At 39.7% G+C, this 25919-nt stretch overlaps 1 protein-coding gene across 5 annotated transcripts in view; it reads right to left on the bottom strand.

The window, feature by feature from the left end:
* Window positions 1-25919, bottom strand: part of ADAM23 (ADAM metallopeptidase domain 23) — a 189894-nt gene that overhangs the window by 130827 nt on the left and 33148 nt on the right. For all 5 annotated transcript variants that reach the window (XM_045480942.1, XM_045480941.1, XM_045480945.1 and 2 more), the window contains exon 3: window positions 7291-7367. In XM_045480942.1, coding sequence (XP_045336898.1) covers window positions 7291-7367 — 77 coding nt within the window. The remainder of the gene's footprint in view (window positions 1-7290; window positions 7368-25919) is intronic.

Raw genomic sequence — 25919 nt, 5'->3', positions numbered from 1 at the left:
CATAATAATTAGCACAAAAGTCAGGCTCTTGATTTAACCTAACCGAAACTACATCAGTGTGGCTGTTTTCTTCCTTCCTTCAAAAGCATTGCATGAACTACTTTTCATGAGCAAATTACTGTGCATATATTTCTTTAAATCAGCATTTTCTAGATATTCATCTGAAATCAAACACCCCTGATTCAAAAACAAAACAAAACAAAACAAAAACAACAACAAAGAAACAAAGACCTTTTCCTAAATGCAGAACTACCTTACTGAACACATTACTTTGACCCTTTCATCGTGCCTCCACTTGCCACTCCTTGGAGTAGAACCCTTCCCACGTGGTGACACTAAGACTGCTTCAATCATCTGTGCCCTGGCACTACCCCCACCATCCTGCATGCACTCATCAGTAAGCACCTCAAACCCCATTCCTGGGTGAAGAGAAACATCACTGTGACTCAATGCAATGACCTCCACGTAGAAGGTCTGTGTACCTCTCTCAACTAGGCATGCTACATTGATTTTCCTTTTCTGAGATTCCTGGTGGCCCAACGTCAAATGTCACCACTATGTACATACGTATCCCAAGGCCCAATCTTGATATGATCCAGGTCTAGCAGTGTCTGCTCCAGTGTTTGTTGGAGGTTACAGAGGCTTAACCTTTGTTGGGGGGCCAATCACCATTCCATGTCCCAGCCAACAGAATATGTACACAAAAGGATAGGGCCATATATAGGACAAAGGTTAGCCCCCACATACAATTTTCCTAATAGGTGCCATTGAAGAATGTGGCTGGAACCTTAGACAAAGCGGCTTTCCAGGGAGCCCACAGAGGTAAACTGATTCAGCCCAGCTACCCAGTTTCACACAGAAGAGCTACAATAATAAGTACCTGAATATGTGCTCTGACTGCGGAGTAGAATCTAGAAGAACCAAGGGATTCCCCACCTCACCCAGGAAGAGATGTTAGTGTGAGAAGCCCTCAAAGCCCAGTTCCATTATTTTAGATAAAGCAACCCTACCTATTAGTACCTAGATTATGGCCCAATGGATGTCAGGTTCTGACCAACCATACTCATCACTTTGAGTGCATATCAACCACAGGCCAGCCATCTCTAATTTCTTCTTCAGTCCCCTTTCAGCAGGGAGAAGATCATACAGTACACTACCCTCTTTTCATTTACAAAATCAGAAAAAAATACTGACTGACATTGAAGTGGACCTGTCCTGTCCTCATTAGATCAGAAGCTTAATGAGATCAATGAATCTTTTCTTCACTGCTGAATCCCCTAACACAAAGAGAGATAGGGGGCTCTCTGGCGTCTCTTCTTATAAGAACACTAATCCTATCAGATCAAGGATCCACCCTACAACCTCATTTAACATTATCTCCTTAGAGGCTCTATTTCCAAATACAGTCATATTGGGGGTTAAGACCTCAACATAGGAATTTTAGAGAGACAAATTTCAGTCCACAGCATTAACACACCCTTCCAATTAGCAGACATGTATAAATACCACACATTATTATCTCATTTAATCCTTATAACAACCTACAGCTGAAGAAGGAAACTAAAGCTTAAAAAGTTAAGAATATATCCATATGATGGCATATTATTTAATACAACATAGAGGAACCTCAAAAACATTATGCTAAGCAAAAGAGGCCAATCGCAAAAAGCTACAAGTTGCATAAGTCCATTTATATGAAATGTCCAGAATAGGCAAATCCAGAGACAAAAAGTAGATGAGTGGTTGCCAAGGGCTTGGGGAAGAGGGGAATGGGAAACGTGCAGGGTCTTTGCAGAACAACAAAAATGTTCTTCAGTTAGATGGTGATGTAATTGCGTATGTCTGCGAATATAACAAAAACCACTGAATGGTGCACTTTAAAGAAGAAAATTTTATGGCATGTAAGTTATTTCTCAAACTGTTATTAAAACAAAGAAACTTGGGGTACCGGGTGGCTCATTCATTAAGCATCTGACTTCAGCTCAGGTCATGATCTCGTGGTTCATGAGTCTCAGCTCCACGTCAGGCTCTGCACTGAGAGTGCAGAGTCTAGCTAGGATTCCCTCTCCCTCTCTCTTTGCCCCTCCCCCACTTACATGTGCTCTCTCTTTCTCTCTCTCTCTCTCTCTCAAAATAAATAAACCTTCAAAAAAACTGCTGTGAAAAAAAAAGTGGAGCCCCTGGGTGGCTCAGTTGGTTAAGCATCTGACTCTTGGTTTCTGCTCAAATCATGATCTCATGGTTTGTGAGTTCGAACCCTGCATCAGGCTCTATGCTGACAATGTGAAGCCTGCTTGGGATTTTCTGTTTCCCTCTCTCTCTCTGCCCTTCCCCTGTTCTCTCTCTCTTTCTGTCTCTCAAAACAAATAAATAAACATTAAAAAAACAAAAAACAAAACAAAAAACAAAATTGCCCAAGGTCACATGGCTAGTAAATGATAGTCCCCAGATTCAAACCCTTGTCTATATGATTCCAGAACTGTGATCTCAACCATTAGGCAGCTCTGGTCACTCTTACTCCCTATAAACAATTATTGAACATACCAGCAAATCTAATTGATAGGTAATATGGACTTTGGCATGATTCCAATCACACGTATGGAGGAGACAATCACTGGACTCCAGGACTTCTAAGGATCAACACACGTTAAGCATTCAATCTGGTAAACCTTTTTAAACATTCTGAACTTGGAAAAAGTTATTCTAGAAGAAAAACAAAACAAAATTGAAAAAGGAAGTATCCTAAAAAGGAAAATGACCAAAAGTCCTCTGAGGCCACAACTAGGATTCTTGGCTAAATGAAATGTAACTCCAGTAGTGTGACATCCATGCCTGCTGCCCTCCGATAGCTTCCCATCAAACACATCTCCACAGATGACGGCCCTTCACGATTTGGCTTCATGGCTTCCTCTCTGACCTCATCTCCTCAGTCTACCCCCACTGCACTTACTGCCCCCACTGCCCTCAGCCTTCCAGCTTCGGTGGTGGCTCATCTTTGGCGATCAGGTTTCAGCTCACTGTTCCTCCTCCGACAGACCTTCTGGCTTCCGTGACATCCAAATCAGGTTGGCCACCCCTACCTGCAGTCCCCGTGATCACGTGTGATCTAGCTTTATTTAGTGAACAAAACTCCATGGCCGGAAGCAGGGACCCTGCCCCATCCTATTCTCAGCAGCTTCAGCACCCACAGGAGTCCCAGGCAGACAACAGATGCTTGCTCGACACTTGCTGAACAAACCAATAAAACACACGTCTCTGCCACGAGATGCCTCAGTAAGCCAAGGCCTCGCTTTTTCAATCTATAAAAGCACAGACTCAAAAACACTCTCCTCTCAGGAACCCACATTGGGGTAGTCTTCACAAGCTGGCAGTCCAGGCCCGATGAGCTCATTCACCACTTAGATTCTGCGGCCACCACTTTGATTAGTTTATGTTGATATCTTTATGCTTTTATTCCTTCACCGAGCCCATGAACTTGCCACGTACCTTTTCCCTTTTCCATTCTCCGACAACTTAAATTGTTGTAAGTAGTGTGGTGATGACCACTCCGTGGTGGAAATGGAGATCCCTCTTTCCTCAAAAGTTCTTCTGATTCCTCCATGACTGATCAAAAAATTCTCTTTCATTTATTTTAACATGAATCAGACTTTTTAGTTAATCCCAGCCATTGAAAGTCATTTAAATTAGCGACCCACCTTGGCCTGCACACGTCATACCCTGACACAATTCCCTCGCGTCTCTACGTCATACCCGTAGCGCATACTCAAAGCTGCATCAGAAGGCTCAAGACTCTGCACGGGGGAGATACTGCACGAGTACAGCTCTCATGGCCTCCCTCCCACTGATTTACTTTTCCCTACATAAAGAGACCTCCAGTTATTCCCAGTCCAGTCCCGAAGCCTCCTCCTGACATCATTTCCCTCCTTGGCCAGGCTGGATCCTGGTACTTAACTACCCAAGTTATTGACCAGCATTCAAAGAGCTGTGCGTCCACTCTTCCTCACCTGTGCTACCACCAGAAAATCTGAACCCTGATCCATGCTACAATCTGCCTCCCCTCCTACCCTCACATGTTGCAATGATGCAGCATCCCAGGTTAAGAAAAACAAAACAGAACACCATCGGGAAGAACGACTCAAAGATTGACACGTAACACATGATTGATATCTAATGACAGTCGCTCACACGTTCTTTAACATGACCTTGGTAAACCTCCTCACCCATTCCTCCCAGCGATGAGCCTAAATTTTTGTCATTTTCCTCAAGCCCAACCCACCCCTCCTCTCTATCCCAATTCCTACAGCAGATAATGCTGTCCCCAAGAAGGAACTCTCCAGAGAGGCGTTTTCTGAATGTCACCCCTTCACCTGCAAACCAATCTCTACCTGCACACGCCCATAAGTTGGGAATGAACTGTCCCTCCTGGTTCACAACTACACGCTGCCCTTGTGCTACTGGTCTCACTCCCTTTTGTCCTCACTCAGATCTGGCTCCATAAATTATCTCCTGTCTCTTCTGTATCTTTACCTCTCCCTCTTTCCAGCTCCATTGCTCAGCCTATCAACTTGCTGTGTTACCCCTACCAGCCCGTCCCTTGATCCCAGTGTCTTGGTCTAGCCACTGCTCTCGTTCTCTTTTCCTCTCACCCAGACCTCCTCGGTGGGCCCTTGCTGTCCCCACATCACCTCCTCTCAGTCCTTTCCAGCCAGTCGTAACCTAGCTTCTGCCCCCAAAGCTTCACTGAAACTACTGTCTTCAGACCAGTGAATACTTAATGGATAAATACAGAGGGTAATCTTGGCTCCTTATCTCATTAGATCCTTTTCATGTAAGGCTATAAATCACATCTTCCTGTTCTGAAACTCTCAATTTAATCATTGTCCCGATTCTCCCCCCATTTCTCTGAACACTCACTCTCTGTCCCTTCGTGGATTCCTCTTCCTCTCCTCAACTCTTAACTGTCTTTCCAGCTTATGTTCTCATTCTACCTACCTTCCCTGGGCAATCTCATTCACAACCATGCTTGTCATTAACATTATAGGGAAATAACTCTCTACTATCTCCAGCCCCCATCTCTTCCCTGAGCTTCAGATTGTTATTTCCACCTACCTCCTAGGCATGGCCCCATGTATGTCCCAAACCTTTCAAATCAATTCTGTCTATTCTGATTTCATATCTTTTTCACCATTTAAAGAGTTGTTCCCTGTGCTGCCCATTTCAGCTGGATACCTTCCACCTAGCTATCTGATCAAGGCACCTATTAACTTTAACTCTTCTTTCTGCCTTGTCATCCATATCAAAGCAATCCTGATGATTTTTATCAACTGAAGATTTCTTGAGAGCATTCCCTCTCCATGCCTCTGGGCACTTAAGAACAGAACTTCAGTTTACTCCCTTACTTTATTTTTCAGACTCTAGAGGATAACGGCCAAGCTCTTAAGCATGACAGACGAGATCTTGCATGAGTTGAGCTGTCCCTGGGCCTACCTATTCTGACTCATCTCCCTCTGCCTCAACCTTGTAATTTACCATGAAGTTCAATAAAAGTCTCATGCTTCCTTAACATGCCCCACAGCTGCATGTGCCTGGCTCCTTAGCACACACTAAGAATTGTCTAGACACAATTCTCCATTTCCTCTTCCTCTCCTATCCCTCTCCCCAACAACTCTCCTCCTCACTAGCACCTGTCTTAGAAGATTCAGCTCAACTGTCACCATTTCCAGGATGCCTTTCCACACTGTTCCCGCCTGAAGAGCTGCCTTTTTGGTGCTACCACAGAACTCCACGTTTATCTCTAGCACAGCAAATTTCACAGTCTTCTAAAATTGTCTATTTACCTATCAACATTTCTGGACTAAACAAGAAGCTCCTCAAGGCAAGGGCCACTCACAGTAGGTGCTCAACTTGGTTCCTCTGCATGTTAAATATTACTGGTAAATGATTTTCTCGTGTGTTTTCAGACCTCTAAGTCCACTGGAGACTTCTTCAGTCATTCGATTGGGAGGCTCAGTCGTGGCCGTGACGTTTTAATGTTCAAAATACATGGCAATGTCAGTTGCTATGACCACCCTTCAGTTTGGAATGACAGTCTCCATTGCAGTAAGAGTTAAAGAACAGAGGACCTTAAACAAACTAAAATTAGCCATGCTTCGCGACTCAACACAGTCTAAGATTTGGCAAGACAAATCTCCTAGGCAGGTACAGTGCTGACACAGCGGGGTGAAAAGGCACTCAACCAATGCTGAGCAGACTCAAAGAAGAAAACCCGCAACAGCTTTACCACCAGAAACTGAGTTCTGCTGATTCATTCTGACTTAAAGCTGCAACAAAACTTGAGTAAGGAGCACCCAAGCTGACTCTGCGTTTTTGTTTTTGTTTTTTCTGCCGAGCTCACAGAATTTGGCATATAAGAAATTTAATAGTTGTTCTATATATTCCTTTGCAATTTCTCAGATATTGACTGCGGCTGCCTACATTATAGTGTCTGATGGCCTTATGTGGTATCTTTCTGGCAAAGATTCAGTTCTGGTCAAAATACTGAGGAGAATTTAAAATACTCACTGGAGCTCCTGGCTCCCTCAGCTGAAGAGAACCATACAGGAAATCTCCTTCACCCAAGAAAGGCTCACTGCTAGCTCAATTAGAGGCTGAAGAGGCCTGCTTCAGTAAATAGTGCTTGCTCATGCTTTGTACAAAGATATCTGTACAATTGGTTCCAACTTGGGAAACGGCATTTAAACATCAACATAAACACATGCTCAGAAAAACTGGGTGGATTTTCATCAGGACCAATCTCTAAAAACCTGTATTAGAGAAAATTACAAAGGAAGAACCTTCTCAAAATAGGTATCGCAAGTCATGATTTTCTTTGTTCTTCATACAGAAGTCATGTGAATTGCATAATGAAAAGTAAAATGGAAGAAATTTCTAGACTGAAGTCTAATTATACTTGAGTCAGTAATTCATCATGTTTCCTATATATAGTAATGACCATAGTTAACACTGATTAACTAGCATTACTTCAAAGACTTATTCCATTTAAAATCATAATATGTAAGTACTCTACTGGAGATATTTAACAAGTTAAACGTTAAATGCCTTCTCTTTCAGGAAAAGAAAAAAAGACAGACTTCGCCTCAGACTTTTATATTTTTCTTTAAGTGCAATATGACATAGTCAGCTAAAAAATATCAATTGCTTCAACAACAGACACTATTTTGACTAAACCATTATCATGAAGTAAAGTTTTATTGCACTTGCTTCTTAACAGGATTATAACCAAACACTTACTTGTTCAGTGTGAGGTCAAGAATGAATTTGGAGCCAAAGGCTTCAATCTGGAAGCTTGCCTGGGCCAGATGGACAGCCTATGGATTCAAAGAGACAGAAACAAACTTAGCTTACCTTCCTGTCTTTAAAGCTGATTAGATTGGTAGCAATGATATTAAATAAGAAAAACATGTTTATGGATTGATGCACTTCTTTATGGATCCCTGTGTAACAATCCATTTCTTTAAAAGGATACTAGATGCATTGTCATGGCTTTACTTGGAAGACATAAATACCTGTGTAGCACGGAACTAATAAAAGACAATCGGTCCTTTAAAATGAACCCATTGTGATCAAAATCAAGAGCATATTCAGCTGGACTTCCAAAGTGACTGCGATGAATTATGCAAAAGTCTGACTAATTAAGGCTGGATTTCAGCCTATTTTGTGCACGAAGCTAACCAATTCTTTCTGCACACCTAAGTGAAAACTCATGTCAGCACTCTGTTCTTCGTCAGAAACTGGAACTTTCTATAAATGATCTATCAGCAGAATGTGGCAGTAAAATGCGAATCCACAACCTTTTAACTTCAGAAAGCACTTAGACCCATGCCCCTCATGAACCTTCAGAGTGTATGTCCCCCTGAAAAAGTCACACATTTACAAATACTGTCATTACTAGAGCACCTGGATGGCTCAGTGGGCTGAGCGTCCAACTCTTGGTTTCGGCTCAGGTCACGATCTCACAGTTCATGAGATTGAGCCCGAAGTCAAGCTCTGCGCTGACAGTGAGAAGCCTGCTTGGGATTCTCTCTCTCCCTCTCTCTCTCTGCCCCTCCCCTGCTGGTATGCATGTTCTCTCTCTCAAAAAAAAAAAATAAATAAATAAATACACCTAAAGAAAAAAGAACAAATACTATCATTACTGTGCCTTAACTCAAAACACAACGATAATCCCATCTAAACAGGAGTCATATGTACTAGGTGTTAAAGATTAGTTTAGCTCACAGAATTATCTCAAAAAATGTAAGTTAACAAATCAATGGAGTTTTGTTAAAGTCTTAACCCAAGATAAAATTCCCCTCTATCCTTCCATCAAGAAAAAAAATTTTTTTAAAGACAAGAATAAATGCAACATCTATACTCCCTGCCCTTCCCTTCCCTTCCTTGCTCGAAAACATCCTTCCTGCAAACTCCATTCTTCAGGAACGGTGGTGTCACAAACCATCTGTGAAGTGCTACCTGCATGGCAACCAGACACTGCATCCTCCTGCTCTGGTACTTTCCCCTCCTCCCCTCCCCGGCCCCTCCCAGCAATACCACCCATGCTCCTCTCTGCCTTCATCCTACCCTACTCATCCTTCAAGGGCAGCCCAACTGCATTACTTTCCAGGAAGCCCTCCTTCACACGCAGGTTGGAAGTGAACCCTTCATCCTCAGGGCTCCAGGAACACTTCATCTGCTTCTACTCTGCACCATGATGTGGGCTCACTTTCCATCCCAGCCTGGACAACTTGTATCACAAGGGTATTGCAAACGGTTGGAGATTAATGGCCCTTCCTCAAAATATATGAACTTCTAAGCCAAATATTTATTGTCAGGACTATTTTGCCACGCCAAACCCATAAAATACTATAAACCATAACTTCTACTTCCAGTCAAGCACAACTGCTAACCGCATAATCACTACAATAATCAAAACATAGGGTGCCTAAGGGGCTCAATCGGTTAAGCATCCGTCCAATTTCAGCTCAGGTCATGATCTCACAGTTCGTGAGTTTGAGCCCTGCATCGGGCTCTGTGCTGACAGCTCAGAGCCTGGAGCCTGCTTTGGATTCTGTGTTTTCCTCTCTCTCTGCCCCTCCCCGACTCATGCTTGCACTCTCTCTCTCTCTCTCTCAAAAATAAATAAATATTTAAAAAATTAAAAATAATAATCAAAACATGAAATAAAAATGAAATTAATAAGTATTAAAATTTAAATACAAAGCAATGAGAAAGAAGGAGCCCAAATACCTAACACCTTGGCACAACTCGCCAAACCCCAAACAACCATGCAGAATACGGTCATCATATTTGATTCGGGCTCTTCCTGCATCCAGATGACTACATGACAGAAAAAGAAATTCCTGTCTTGTTAACTGAGGTCTCGGTCATCTACATCAGAACCTTTATCTCCTGACATAAATACCATATTCTTCTTATTCTAAATTCATTCTGTGTCTTGAAGCATTAATTTTTGCATGAAGATTTTGATGAATAATGCATACAAGGGAAATTTTTTCATTTCTGGGTCCCAAAAGTTTAAAGGAAAAAAACAACTTTCTTCTTGAGAATAAGATAGGCTCTTAAATACATGCACCCCAATGTTTATAGCAGCGTTATCAACAATAGCCAAAGTATGGAAAGAGCCCAAATGTCCATCAACTAATGAACGGATAAAAAAGATGTGGTTTATATATACAATGGAATACTACTTGGCAAACAAAAAGAATGAAATCTTGCCATTTGCAACAGCATGGATGCAACTAGAGTGTATTATGCTAAGTGAAGTAAGTCAGAGAAAGACAAATATCATGTGATATCACTCATATGTGGAATTTAAGATACAAAACATATGAACATAAGGGAAGGGAAGCAAAAATAATATAAAGACAGAGAGGGAGGGACGTCCGTGTCGCTCAGTCAGTTAAGCCTCCGACTTCAACTCAGGTCATGATTTCATGGCTCCTGAGTTCAAGCCCAGCGTCGGACTCTATGCTGACAGCTCAGAGCCTGGGGCCTGCTTTGGATTCTGTGTCTCCCTCTTTCTCTGCCCTTCTCCCACTCATGCTCTGACTGTCCCTCTCAAAAATAAATAAACATTAAAAAAAATTAAAAAAAAAAAAAAAAGAGAGGGAGGCAAACCATAAGAGACTTTTAAATACAAAGAACAAACTGAGTGTTGCTCCAGGGGAGGTGATTGGGGGATGGGCTAAATGGGCAAGGGGAATTAAGGAGGACCCTTTTTGGGATGAGCACTGGGTGTTATAAGTAAGTGATGAATCATTAAATTCTATTCCTGAAATCACTATTACACTATATGTTAACTAAGTTGGATTTAAATTTAAAAAAAGATAGGCCCTTAAGCATATTTTCTGTTAAGAATATTAAATAGAGAGAAGAGTTCATTAATGCCACCCTGGCCTAAAAAGGGTGATAAATTACTGCCTTAAGCAACTTAAAAGAACCTGACATTAACCACTGAAAGGCTCATCTTACAGCAAATAAGCAACGAGACAAGTACAAACCCCAACAGAAGCTTGTTGTACGATAAGGTAGCTGGTAATAACTGCTTACCCCATTTTATAGCCTTGTTGGGAGTTCTAGGATTAAATAAACTTATACTGAGCCAATGTGATAAGATTCAGTTTAACAGAATTTAATGAAAGAGCAGGCAAATAACATTACTATTGGGATTTTCCTTTTTTTTTTTTTTTTTTTTTTTTTATTCATTCACTCTCCACACAGGTGTTAAGTCTCACTGTGTGCATAAGGATGACTGGAACACAGCCGCTCCCCTCCAGGGAGACCTGCCAGCCTCGGTGGGTCTAAGGTGCCACAGGGACCAAGACTTCACTGACCAGGTGCAGTTTGAACAAAATTCCAAAAGATGGAAAAGAATCCACCTGCCGCCTCCCATTCAGGGCATGAGGGGAAACATTTACAATAATAGAGTAAAAAATGAATATGGGAAAAAAAGGTTTTTTTACTTTTTAAAAAATTAATATGGCCTATAAAGAAAACAGTTTTGGGGGGAGGGCGTCTGGGTGGCTCAGTTGGTTAAGCGTCCAACTCTTGATCTCAGCTCACGTCATGATCTGATGGTTGGTCAGTTCAAGCCCTGTGTCGGGCTCTGCGATGACAGTGCAGAGCATGCTTGGGATTCTGCCTCTCCCTCTCTCTGCCCCTCCCCTGCTCACTGTCTCTCTCTCTGTCTCTCTCTCAAAATAAATAAGTAAACTTAAAAAACAAACAAACAGCTTTTGAAGCAAATGTCAAACAATGAATCTGAAAAGGTGCTCTAGAGACTGTGGGGCTTTGCGCGATATGCTCAATGACATGTCTGGTCACACAGACATACCTGTGGCCAAGACAGCAAGCATTCCTCCAAATGTGCCCCCACTTACTCAGCACAGTGCCTGGCACATGCCCAGTCACCACCACCACCATCATCAACGAAGATATTAGAACTAAATCATATTGACAGATTACCGTCAACAGATTACAACAACTGAAACACTTAGAGTGCCGTCAACAACATCCCTGTTTCTCCATGGGGAAAGAAAATATCTGATCATATTACCTTTATCGGTAAGAATGTTTTAACATTTTAACTTATTTTAATGCAAAGAGGCAGCACGTTTTCCTGTAAATGATTTAAGATTTCCCCAAGCATTCATTTTCCTTGTACATATATCAAATAGAATGGGTATATTCATCTAATACATTTGTATCCATCTTAAGGAATTTCAATACAATGGTATACATTACTTTTCTTATGTTCCATTTCTCTTTCCATTGTTATGCATTCAGCATTTGTACAGAGTACAGATTCTTCTCTATATCGAAATAAGTACCTGACAAATGCTACTTCTCCCCTATCATTCTGTAATTTCTGCTCTGTCTGAAACGTGATTAAAATAGTTTGTAACTACTGGAATCTCTGCTACTCCATATCAACTAACTGATCATTTTTTATGTTACAAAATACTATACAGTTTTGAAAATTGTCCAATTAAAATATGTTTTCAAATCAGGTAAAACAAGTCCTCATCATTATTGTTCTACAAATTACATTTTTGGATATTGTTTTTTTCATAGTAACCCCTTTCTTTCAAATGACAGAAACATCAGAAGAATGGCCAAGATGAGTAGAAGGTTTTATAACACATGCCTTTTTTTACAAAGAAGGAACCATACAGTGAGGTTTAGAAATGTGTTCAGTAATACAAAATTGGATCACAGATATACTTTAGAGAAAAGTTCATGAACCACACATAAGGTCGTAATGGATTATTTCTCCTTTGGGATATTTGTTAAACAGACTCGATGATTAACACTTGTTTTTACAAGGACAGTCACTATAAAAGCAGTGTGAAAGAATGCAGGGTTTTACAGTCAAAGAGCATCATTTCACGACAAGAATAAGCATAGCCCTGGGCTCAGAATTACACCCTGAAGGACTGAAAACAGCTGTTGCCTAAGCACTTCGATATTTTTCTTTTGACTCAGAATCTGGAACAGTGAAATTACAGGAACTCTATAAACAAAAAACAACTAAACTCAATTATATACACAAACCTCCTTCACTGAAGAACAATGTACACATTTAACAATGTGCTTTTGTATTTCTAGGGTTTTTTTTTTTTTCTTTTTAGTAGATGGCACCTAATGGTATCGTATTAAATAACTTTGGAAGACTGTCAGGTTCCTCAGTGAAGACTGGTTTTGCATCTTAAGACTGGTTTTGCGTCTTAAGACTGGTTTTGCGTCTTAGCGAGCTATGTTATGATATTGAGCAATCATGTACATTACATAAGCTGAAGATACATAGTTACGTTTTCTTGGGACTTATATTCTAGAACAGTTAACATTAATATGGACATGAAGACAAGAGAAAAAGATGACTCTCTCGACTTCTAGTAATAGCAATCAGACATTTCCAGAGTATGTTTTCATGCAAAAACGCCTCACACATAATGAGTATTCAATCAATATTCTTCACTACTTGGCAAGGACTCGTACACATAACTGAAACTAAATATAGGAAGTGGAAAGTTTAAACTTTCCCTGAATTCAGAAAATATTTTGAGACTGAATGTCATAATTCAGTAGAAAGGGAGCTACTTGAATTGAGGTCTCTACACTGTCCATCACAGCATCCTCTGAGCGGGTAATGTACTTTAATATGCTCTGTAATGTACATGGCTTGGGAAACAGAAGAAAGTTTGGAAGAAGTTTCTCTGCTCTTAAGATATATTCAGTTTATTTAGGGAAACACTCACTGAAGTAATGAAGAAAACCTGTCTGGAGCGGCATATCAGTAAGACAAACAAATGCTTTCCAAATGGCCTGCAGAAGCCCTGGAAAGTATGAAGCAGTCCTGAGCAGACAGCTGTGGGATGGTTCCAGCTCTGTTTCCTAAAGAAGAGAGCTGTGGGCTTCTAGGAAAGAAGGTGCTAGAGAAATAAAAATGTTGTAATTAGAGTTAGAACCCAGGAACCCAGGATCAATAAACTGTCTTTTCTACTGCAAAGAATCATGGAAAGAGTAAAACAGCTAAATAGCTGATTACTAGTGACACTGGAGGTAATTTCTTTCTTATTTTTATGTCCCTCATTGCCATAATATTGCTCGTCCTGTGTTCACTGAAATATTATATTCATAGCGAGTGTGGGTCTGCATCTGCATGTATAAACTATAAGCTTTTCAGGGCACCTGAGTGGCTCAGTCGTTAAGCATCTGACTCTAGATTTTGGCTCAGGTCATGATCTCACAGTTGGTGAGTTCAAGCCCCACATCAGGCTCTACCCTGACAGTGCAGAGCCTGCTTGGAATTCTCTCCCTCTCTCTCCTTCTCTTTCTCTTTCTCTCAAAATAAATAAATAAACTTTAAAAACTAAAAAAAAAACTGTAAGTTTTTCAGGAAATATTCCTCTCATACTTTATGCTTTTGCCTATAGTTTTTTCCCCTATTCTTTATTTTTCAATAGACCCTTCAAGAGTTTCTCTTCCTTTTTCTTCAATACAGTGGGGAAAGTTCACAGAATCTCAAACACCACTTTCTTTTAAGATTCGGGATATTTTATGGTTTCAGAGTAGATGGATTTGGAAATTCACCAACTAGGAAGGAAGAAAGAGAACAGCTAATCATATCCTACAAAGAGCCTGCTTCGTCGTAACGGATTGAGTGGTTGAAGGAAGAAGCTTTGCTATGCAGCCTTGCATCACTGGGTTACACAGAGTGGTTTTCTCTTCTGTGTCACAGGAGGCCCAGAATCCCGCAACCTGAATAATTAAATTCCAATAAGAAATAAACTATCTAGTTTAAATTGGAATACATTTGAGGAAAATACATCACCTTCTTTAGATCACACAGGCTTTTCTGTAAATAATGCATCTGGGTCTATCCCACACACAGCTAAAGAAACACAGAAATCTAGTTTGTGGATCTTTTTCCTGTACAGTGTAAAAACTCAAATATGTAGATATATCTTAGGAGTTTGAATGTTCAAAAGGAAACACTAATAGATCATTTTAACTACAATCTGGTTCCAACCCCTGATCCTAAGCGTGCACACTGGTGATCACCAATGTGATCAAGACTTTTATATAATGAAAATAACAACGCCCTATATTCCTTGTGTTTTAATTATCTCGACCAATCAGAATAATATGGTACCCTGTGCAGTTGAGTTAGTAGGCAGACGTTGTGATTGCCCTTTTGTAGAAGAAAAACATTTTTAGAAGGCACACAGAAGTTAAATGATTTTTTTTGTTCAAGGTCACACATCAAAGGAAGAAAGATTAAGTGTTGGCTTCAGTTCAGTGAGGAAAAAGTGCCAAGTTATGCCAAAAGTCCTTATCCCTCCAACCTCAATGTTTTCTGGTCATTAAAATATAAATAATAATAGCTTACCAACAGGATGAGTATGAGGGAAGTTCCTAGAAAAGTTTGGCCACATAGAAAGAGCTCAATAATTTAGGAAGAAGGGGCAAAGTTGAAGGACAAGGTGGGGGGAGGGGGAGAAGAAAACTACATTAATGTTTTGGAAAGGTTATCAGTCAGCTCCACCTTAAAAGTTCCTTCCCAATATAGCTGGCCACCTTCTAGAAAATCCAGTGTGCATTTATCCTCTGCAAAATTCACAAATTTAATATTTTTTATTGCTAATTACCATTAGGCATTATGCTTTGACTTTGTTCAAGTTGTCGTGTCATTATGCTTTGACTTTGTTCAAGTTGCCGTGTCTTTAAAATAATATGAATCATTTTCCTGAGACGTGGAACAGCTGCAAATGTTACATGAAGGCAATTTTGCAAATTAAGGTAATTTGCTGAAAATTCTTCCCAAGATGCATTTAAATAGGTAGCTTGTGGGAGAGAACATTATCATGTTTACTTCTAGCATGTTCCAATTCACAGGATTACTGGTTAACCCATTAGCAAATTTGCATTGAATCCCAACATTGTGGGAGATACTGTGACAGATGTAAAGACATAGAAGAATTAGTATTTATATGAAAGTTTACAATGTAGTAAGGGGAATGAGATGAGAAACCACAAAGAATAAGAAACTTCAGTTAAATAATAATAATGATGAATAGTATCCATAAAGATGCCACATACAACTTAAGCACAATTAATTCCCCAATCTAATGTTAACAATTGTATGGTATGGGTAACAAGTACATTTAACATTTAAATATAAGGAGCCAGAATGCTGAGGACTGGAGAGGGCTGAGAGAAGCTTACTGGAGAAGTCTTTCTCGGCATTTAAACATAGCTAGAATTCAGGTAGCCCTAAAATTGATTTAACAGGATGAAATTTCAAGGTGTTTCTAAGTGTTTGCTAACAAACAGAGACCTAAGAAACATGCTTTTAAAGTAAAACACAGGATGTCTTCCATTCTGGAACATGAAACTACAGTTTGAATTGTGGTCGGAACCAAAACATGGCAGTTTAATATAAAATAAAGCATCTCACGAGATCACACAATATTTTGTGTGTGAACACACACAAGTCTAAAATATACCAATGTATTTTGTAATCAATCTATCTTTTAGCCTTAAACTAGAAAGCTGGAATCCCAACCTTGATGGATATTACAGAAACAACACCACAACAACAGCAAAGCACACTGTTCTCACAGGCCACAGACTGATCAGCCTCTCCCGGTGACGGAGGCAAGTCATTGCTTGACCTTGTTCCCTTAGCCAACCTAGCCAAGAAAGGTAGAACTTCTATTCTGAAAGAAATCTAGCCAACATTCCACTATCCAGTCTGATGATTCAGAAAAAAAGGATGCCATGTTGAGTTTTAACATCTGACCAAATCTCTTCCAAGAGTGTTTTGCTAAATAAACCAGTTTTAAAGAGAACCCACTTTTCATCTTCTTCCTTCTTCTCACCTACGGTCACTCAGTTTGAAGTGCTCTCTAAATCTGATACAGACAAAAGATAGATCCTGAAGAGAAAGAGGAAAAACAGGTATTGATAATCCAAAGAGATATTCCAGTTTATAAATCGTGAGGTAGTTGCAGTAAAAATGTATTTAAAAAATTTTTTTAATGTTTATTTTTAATTTTGAGACAATGCGAGAGACAGAGTGCAAGCAGCAGAGGGAGACACGGAACCTGAAGCAGGCTCCAGGCTCGGGGCTGATAGCTCGACACGGGGCTCGAACTCACGAACCACAAGATCATGACCTGAGCCGAAGTCGACGCTTAACCGACTGAGCCACTCAGGCGCTCCACTAAAAATGTAGTTTTAATATTCCTCATGGCCAGCCAAAGAGGAGAAGCTAGAAATACCTGGGAGGGGTCTCTTTTTAGCCCTATAGAACCACACTAAGATCTTCCTGGGTGATCATTTAGTAACCCAGGAGAACTCTGGAAAAAATACGCCTTCAGTGACAAAGCATCTTTGGACATTTCTATGGATTGCCTTCCATACATTTACCCCTAGTGATTGATGTTTGCTGGATATTAAGCTGACAATACCAACTCAAGAGAGAGATGAAATCATAAGCCTCCAGAGCTCTTGCTATTTGAAAATGGGCAAATCATCAAAAGCATCACTACAGCTATATTATTTAGCTTTCATACATTTTCTGAAAGACGAGTAAAAATACAACTATGACAACAGTTACCATGGAAGCAGTTTCTTTCTGCTGCCTTCCTGAATAGTAACATTTAATTTGATGCATTAATCTAGTAGCTGAGGTGTGATTCACCTTTTTTTCCTCATCAATTTCTACATGACCAAACTGTGCAACCCCAAGGAGTGATTCTCTCTCTGCTAACACTCTTTGTCATAAAAGAGAACATATTTTGTCCTTCTAGCCAGAATTATTGAATACCCACTTAATAATTTAAATAAAAGAATAGAAATAGGGCATACGTTTTGAAAAACAAACACCACCAAGCTCCATGCTGAATATCTGTGACTCATTACATGACAGATTTGTCAATTTGCTTATATAATGTTAATACTATCCCCAAAGAAAAAAAAACTTCTGTAAAATAGCACCCCATGAGAAGCCCTATCTTCTTTGTCTTCCTACTCTTGTCCTTGAAATGCTGGCTACAAGACCCCAGAGGGCTCAAATATCTAGCCAGAGCAAAGAAAGTTCTTTAACTTGGATCTTTATGATGACCACATAGGATTAGTTAATAATAAATAAGTCTGAAATACAAAATGAAAATTACGATACACAGTTCACTTGAAAACCATTATATCCAGCAAATCACAAATGATATAAATTGAAATATTAATTTCCAGTTTCCAAGGAAGGCTAAACAGACCTGTCCAGCCAGATCTCTCATCTCTTGAGGCATCTTGATTCTACTGATCTTCACTGGTGGGTCTCACACTGTTCTTGCCCAAAGCTGATTTGTGTTGGGATCTCTATACTTCTATTTGAAGAAATTTCTCAGGCTACACATAGGACTTCATCAGAAATACACAGCTGTGTGATGACGGAATTCCCAAGACGTCTTTGCTTTCCTTAACTACTCTCTGGGAGATATGTGGCACAATATTTTGTGTTACGGGGCGGACCTTCCTTTTGTCTACAGGAATCCACCTCCATCCACATTTTTGATGTAAAGAGAGTTCTATGTTTGCTGGTTCTCAGTTGTGTCTGGTTCTGTCCTTTGCTCTAAATTCTGACCTCAGTTATGGCCATGGATGTGTTGTGTTCTGCCCTTTTAGATAGTAAGAGTAACTTCCAAATTAGGGGCCAACCCAAAAATGGATTTTCCCATTTTACAAGCATGCAGGTGCCATTAGACTTCCTCAGTAACACTACTAAGATCTATTTCTGGACATAGAGACTCAACAATTGTCACGTATCACAATTTTACTCAAAACAGGTATCGTGTGCTACATACACATGCTTTACTCAAAGCTAGATATGGAAAAATTAATATTGATGTGACCTAATTTTCTCTAACACTCATCTTTCACAGAATTCTGCAAAATGCCAACCATTCAGCATGTAGTCACGTAATTTTTGAAACTAACATTTAGAATGTTGACTATTACACAGAATATTGTGCCTATTTTGGTAAGCAAATAATAATCTCACTATGTCTACAGAATGTTTTAGATTCATTAAAACTCCATTTTAATCTCCAGATAAGAATCCAGAATTACACAGAATCTTAAAAACATATAAAACAGTACTTTGAAATATCTCCATTTTCTCAGCTTGCATCCTACCTCATTGGCATCTACATCATATATGAAATAATTTACTGATTCAAGAGATAATTATTGTATCTACCGTGTTTCAGCAGAAGCTCTGGTTTTTCAGAGTTTGTATTTTAGTGTGTGTTAGAGGGCAAGGGGAGTAACACAATCAACAAATAAATTAAAAGCAAGTTAGGAGCACTTGGGTGGCTCAGTCAGTCAAGCGTCCAACTCTTGATTTCAGCTCAGGTCATGATCTCACAGTTCGTAGGATTGGGCCCCACACGGGGCTTTGCACTGACAGCATGAAGCCTACTTGGGGTTCTCTCTCTCCGTCTGTCTCTGTCCCTTCCCCACTCATGTGCACATGTGCTCTCTCTCTCTCTCTCTCTCTCTCTCAAAATTAAATAAATATTTTTAAAAAGAATAAAACAAGTCAGATGATGATAAATTCACCAGGTAAAGAAGGAGGAATTGACAGTAATACAATAATAGTAAGGGACTTTAGGGGCGCCTGGGTGGCTCAGTCAGTAAGTGTCGACTTCGGCTCAGGTCATGATCTCACGGTTCGTGAGTTCGAGCCCTGCATCGGGCTCTGTGCTGACAGCTCAGAGCCTGGAGCCTGCTTTGGATTCTGTGTCTCCCTCTCTCTCTGCCCCTCCCCTGCTCACACTCTGTCTCTCTCTCTCAGAAATAAATAAATATTAAAAAAAAATAGTAAGGGACTTTTATACCTCACTTACATCAATAGATAGATCATCCATACAGAAGACCAACAAGGAAACAATGGCTTTGAATATCACATTAGACCAGATGAACTTAACACCTGGTTAACATCTGGATACATATGCAGGGGCGTCTGGGTGGCTCAGTAGGTTGAGCGTCCGACTTCGGCTCAGGTCAGGATCTCGCAATTTGTGAGTTCAAGCCCCATATCGGGCTCTGTGCTGACAGCTCAGAGCCTGGAGCCTGTTTCAGATTCTGTGTCTCCCTCTCTCTGCCCCTTCCCCACTCATGCTTTGTCTCTGTCTCTCAAAAATGAATAAACGTTAAAAAAAAAAACTTTTTTAAACATCTTGATATATGCAGAACATTCCATCCAAAAACATCAGAATACACATTCTTTTTGAGTGTGCATGAACATTCTGTAGGACAGATTACATGTTAGGCCACAAAACAAATCTTAGTAAATTTAAGAACTGAAATCATATCGAGCATCTCTTCCAACCACAGCGGTCTAAAACTCAAAATCAATTATAAGAAAAAAAAACTGGAAAAAACACAAGCATATGGAAGCTAAACAACATGCTACTAAATAACCAATGGGTCAATGAAGAAATCAAAGGAAATAATCAAAAAATACATGGAGACAAATGAAAATGAAAACACAACAGTCCAATCTCTGGGAAACAGCAGAAGCAGTTCTAAGAGACAAATTTATAGTGATTCAGGTCTATCTCAAGAAACAAGAAAATCTCAAATAAACAATCAAACCTTACACCTAAAGGAATGAGAAAAATTAGAATAAAGTAAAGTTAGTAGAAGAGAGGAAATAATAAAGATTAGAGCAGAAATAAATGAAACAGAGACTAAAAAAATAATGGAAAAGATAAAATTGACCAACTGTTAGACTCATCAAGGAAAAAAGAGATACCTCAAATAAAAATCAAAAATTAAGGAAGAAAAATAACTACTGATATCACAGAAATACAAAGAACTATAAGAGAATACTACAAAAAAATTATATGCCAACAAATCGGACAACCTAGAAGAAATGAGTAAATTCCTGGAAATATACAATCTTCCAAAACTGAAAGAGGAAGAAATAGAAAACTTGAACAGGGTGATTACTAGTAATGAAATTGAATTAGTAATCAAAAAACTCTCAAGAAACAAGGACCAGATGGGTTCACACGTGAATTTTACCAAACATTGAAATAAGACTTAATGCCTTTTCTTCTCAAATTATTCCAAAAAAAATAGAAGAGGAGGGAAAGCTTCCAAATTCATTCTATAAAACCAGCATTACCCTGAGGCCAAAACCAGACAAAAACACTACGAAAAAAGAAAACAACAGGGGCATCTGGGTGGCTCAGCTGATTAAGTGTCTGACTCTTAGTTTTGGCTCAGGTCATGATCTCATAGTTCAGAGTTTGAGCCCATGTCAGGCTCAACTGCATTACTGCACTACTGATGCAGAGCCTGCTTGGGATTCCTTCTACCTCCCTCTCTCTCTGCCCCTCCCCTGCTCTCTCTCTCTCTCTCCCTCTCTCTCTCTTTCCCTCTCTCTCAAAATAAATAGGTAAACTTTAAAAAAAAAAAAGAAAGAAAAAAGAAAACTACAGGCCAATATCCCTGCTGAAGACAGATGCAAAAACCCTCAATAAAATATTAATAAACCAAATTCAACAATACATTAAAAGATCATTCACCACAGTCAATGGGGATTTGTTCCAGGGATGCAAGGACAGTTCAATATTCACGAATCAATCATCGTGACACATCACATTAACCAAAAGAAGGATAAAATCCATATGATCATCTCCACAGATGCAAGAAAAGCATTTGACAAGATTCCACATCCATTCATGATAAAAACTCTCAACAAAGTAGGGTTAGAGGGAACATACTTCAATAGAATAAAAGCTATATATTTAAAACCCACAGCTAACATCATACTCAATGGTGAAACACTGAAATCTTTTCCTCTAAAATCAGGAAAAAGACAAAGATGTCTACGTAACCACTTTTATTCAACATAATACTGGAAGTCCTAGCCACAGCAATCAAACAGGGAAAAGAAATTAAAGGCATCCAAATTGGTAAGGAGAAGTAAAACTATCACTATTTGCAGATGACATGATACTTACTTATAGGAAACTCTAAAAACTCTGTTAAAAAAAAACTATTAGAAGTAATGAATGGGGGCACCTGCATGGCTCAGTCCGTTAAGTGTCCAACTTCGGTTCAGATCTGATCTCACCATTTGTGAGTTCAAGCCCCACATCAGGCTCTGTGCTGACAGCTCAGAGCTTGGAGCCCATTTCAGATTCTGTCCCCCCTCTCTCTGATCCTCCCCCACTTGCACTCTGTGTGTCTCTCTCTCAAAAATAAATAAATATTAATTTTTTTAAAAAAGTAATAGGGGCGCCTGGGTGGCGCAGTCGGTTAAGCGTCCGACTTCAGCCAGGTCACGATCTCGCGGTCCGTGAGTTCGAGCCCCGCGTCGGGCTCTGGGCTGATGGCTCAGAGCCTGGAGCCTGTTTCCGATTCTGTGTCTCCCTCTCTCTCTGCCCCTCCCCCATTCATGCTCTGTCTCTCTCTGTCCCAAAAATAAATAAACGTTGAAAAAAAAAAAAAGTAATAAATGAATTCAATCAAGTCTCAGGATACAAAACTAATATACAGAAATCTGTTGCATTTCTACACACTAAGAAAAAAGTAGCAGAAAAAGAAAATAAGAAAACAATCCCATTTACAATTGCACCAAAAAGAATAAAATACCTGGGAATAAATTTAGCCAAGTAGGCAAAAAAAGAATAAAATAGGAAAGAGGCACAGAAATTTAGGAGTTGCAGAGTATGGAGAGGTGACAGTATTAAATGGGGGGGGGGGGGAAGGGAGACAGAGGAGGACTCTCGATTTGAGAAAAGTTTGGGAGATGAAGGAACAAGTCACCTGAATATCTGGGAAAAGAGAATTTCAGGCAGAGAGAACAGCAAGTTGCAAAAGCCCTGAGGCAGGGGCATATTTGGTATGTTAAAGAATAAGCCAGGGGCGCCTGGGTGGCTCAGTCGGTTAAGCGTCCGACTTCAGCTCAGGTCATGATCTCACGGTCCGTGAGTTCGAGCCCCGCGTCGGGCTCTGGGCTGATGGCTCAGAGCCTGGAGCCTGCTTCCGATTCTGTGTCTCCCTCTCTCTCTGCCCCTTCCCCGTTCATGCTCTGTCTCTCTCTGTCTCAAAAATAAATAAACGTTAAAAAAAAAAAAAATTAAAAAAAAAAAAAAAGAATAAGCCAATTTTGAGTCAAGTGGAATAGGTCAAGGAGAGTGTCATAGGCAATGAATTAGAGAAGCAATGAGGTGTCAATTATACAGGGCTTTGTAGGCCACTGTTAAGAACTTTGCCTTTTACTCTTAATGAAATAGGAAGTCACTGAATATTTTAAGCTAAGGAGTGACATGATCTCCTTTCCATTTTTTTTTTTTTTTTTGGAAAGACAGAGGGTGAATGGGGGAGGGGCAGAGGGAGAGAGAGAATCTTAAGCAGGCCCCACACCCAGCATGGGGCCTGACACAGGGCTCAATCTCACAACCACGAGATCATAACCTGAACCAAAATCAAGAGTCAGATGCTCAACCAACTGAGCCATCCAGATGCCCCTCCTTTCCATTTTTCAAAGTTCACTCAGGCTACTGTGTTGACAACAGCCGAAAGGTCAAGGGTTGCAGGGGCGAGGGTCTAGTTACGAGACTGTTGGAATAATCCAGGTAAAAGCTGACGGTAAATTGGATTTAGGGGTAAGAGTGGAATTGACAAGAAGCGGTCAGATTCTGGGTGCATGATGAAAGCAAAGTCAACAGGAGTTGTTACAGATTAGATATGGGTTATGAATGAACTAAAGGAGACAAGGAAGAGTCCAGAATTTTTGGCCTGAATAACCAGAAGAAGTAAGCAATGTAGTGGCATGAGCAACACCACAGAAAGAGCAAGTGATAGAGAGACTTCTGTTTGGGACCATTATGTTTGATATGCACCTTATATATCCAACTGGAGATGTAGAATAGGCAGTTAGATATAAGGCATGAAGATATATCTTTTCATTAATGTTTACTGAGTGATTACGTACTTTAAGAAGCAATAAGTGACTAAATGAAGGATTAAGCCTCGAATTAATGAGTGAATAAATGAATTAATACTGGGAATACAAAAATATTCCAGTAAAAGAACTAGTGAGGAGTGTATACTTCAACAGATAACCTAGTTTCTGAAATAGCGAGGTGTAAAGGAGAAAATAAGATAACTTGGGGGAAAACTAAAGAAGTCAGTACAAAGCAACCCACTCCACTGGGCTTTAAAATAACATTTTCAATTAAAACAGTGTCACTTTGGAACCCAAGAGGTATATTATGCACCACAAACCCCCTCAAAAGAACTGAAGTCCAAGAGCATCATTTTCATGTCTTGTATGTATGTGCTAAAATTACAAAAGAATGATCAGCAAATGAGGAGATTAGTTCCCTAACAAAGTATATGGATTATATGCATGGATATGTATATATATATATATATATATATATATATATATATATATATATACACACACACACACACACACATATATATACACACATATATACATACATACATATGCATATATATGGTATTCTTATAAAACAACACAGTTCTGACCTTTGATTTCCCACACTAATTTCCATATTCTGGAAGTCACACTATCTTAACAGCTTTTAGTATTTCAAATATATCACTGCTTTTAGGTATACATTGTTACTATACCACTTTTTGGAAACTTTCACACGTATACACTTACTGATTTTAATTTACTAACTGTATCTATCATCTTAGGAGCCTGATCTTAAGTCACAGAGATCAAGGTATGCTCCACACCAGCCTACTGAATAATGTACATTTCTAAAAGTCTCTAACCAACCTGGTAATTAAAGTTTATATTGCAAAATTTAGAAATGAGAAGACTCGAGAGCACTGTATAAACCTCTTCATTCTTAAATCTGTTCCTTGAACTGCTACTTAAGTTATCAAATGGCAGTAAGGAAATTTTTCTTTGATTATTTTTTTTAAATCACAATGTTTTTGTTTCAACAGTTCCAAAGAGCAAGAAAGAGATAAAGCAATATTTGAAATTTCACTTTACTTCAATTATAGTTATTTTAGGTGATTTTTTCCCTAAAATAAGCAAATAACTGTATCAGGGCAATATCTAGTCATGACTAGAGAGGGCACGATATTAGGAATACTTGATAAATAGTCCAAAATAAAAACTTCTTGGGGCACCTAGGTGGCTCAGTTGGTTTAACTGTCCAGCTTGGCTCAGGTCACCATCTCACAGTTTGTGAATTCTAGCCCTACGTTGGGCTCTGTGCTGACAGCTCAGAGCCTGGAGCCCGCTTCAAGTTCTATGTTTCTCCTCTCTCTCTCTCTCTCTCTCTCTCTCTCTCTCTCTCTCTGCCTCTCCCCAGGTCCTGCTCACACTCTGTCTCTCTGTCTTTCTCTCTCTCTCTCTCAAAAATAAATATTTTTTTAAAACTTTTTAAATAAAAACTTTTTATATGGGGCGACTGGGTGGCTCAGTTGGTTAAGCGTCCAACTTCAGCTCAGGTCATGATCTTGTGGTTCACGGGTTCAAGCCCCCATCGGGCTCTGCACTAACAGCTCAGAGCCTGGAGCCTGCTTCAGATCCTGGGTCTCACTCCCTCTCTGCCCCTACCCTGCTCACGCTCTGTCCCTGTCTCTCTCTGTCTCTCTCAAAACTAAATAAACATTAAAAAAAAAAAACAAAAAACTTCTTATGGACTATGAAAATCCTTCCGTAAATATAAGACTATAAAAAAGTCTTAACAGTTTTATCTTAGCCAAGAAAGAAAAAAGCCATTTCAATTAAGACCAAGCAAATTCTTTTCTTTCTGCCTTCCATTCCAGTTAACACTAAATTAGTTAGTTTCTCACAAAATAGAAACTATAGAGTCTGCAAGATTGTTGTAGCAGTCATGTCAGAGCAGTAAAAGATAAAAAGTCTCAGTGCACAACTAGATTCATGTAGGAAACAGTGTATACGTTAAAGGACGGAAAGAAAAGCGTTGCCATTTCCCTAACCCGTCCATTTCCCTAACCCGTACGTAGGGTTACGAAAGTTCTATATAACATGGTTTCTCAACCTCAGCACTGCTGACAGTTTAGGCTGCATGCATCTATGCACTGCCAGACGTTTGTTTGACAGTATCCCTGGCTTCTACCCACTAGATGCCAGTAGCATCCCATCCGCAGTATGACAACCAAAACTATCTCCCGACATCGCCAAATGTCTCCCGGGGAGAGCAGTTCTTCCCTGGTTGAGAACCCTCGTTCTACATGGTCAGGAAATCTATGAATTTATGTAGATTCCTCTAGATGTGTTGCCTTTACACAAAATTTAACCTTGGTTTCCAAGTTCATTT

This window comes from Leopardus geoffroyi, chromosome C1 (assembly GCF_018350155.1).
Source record: "Leopardus geoffroyi isolate Oge1 chromosome C1, O.geoffroyi_Oge1_pat1.0, whole genome shotgun sequence".
In the NCBI taxonomy this organism is placed as follows: Eukaryota; Metazoa; Chordata; class Mammalia; order Carnivora; family Felidae; genus Leopardus; species Leopardus geoffroyi.
Note: the sequence above shows the minus strand (reverse complement) of the source record. Positions and strands in the feature narration are given on the sequence as shown.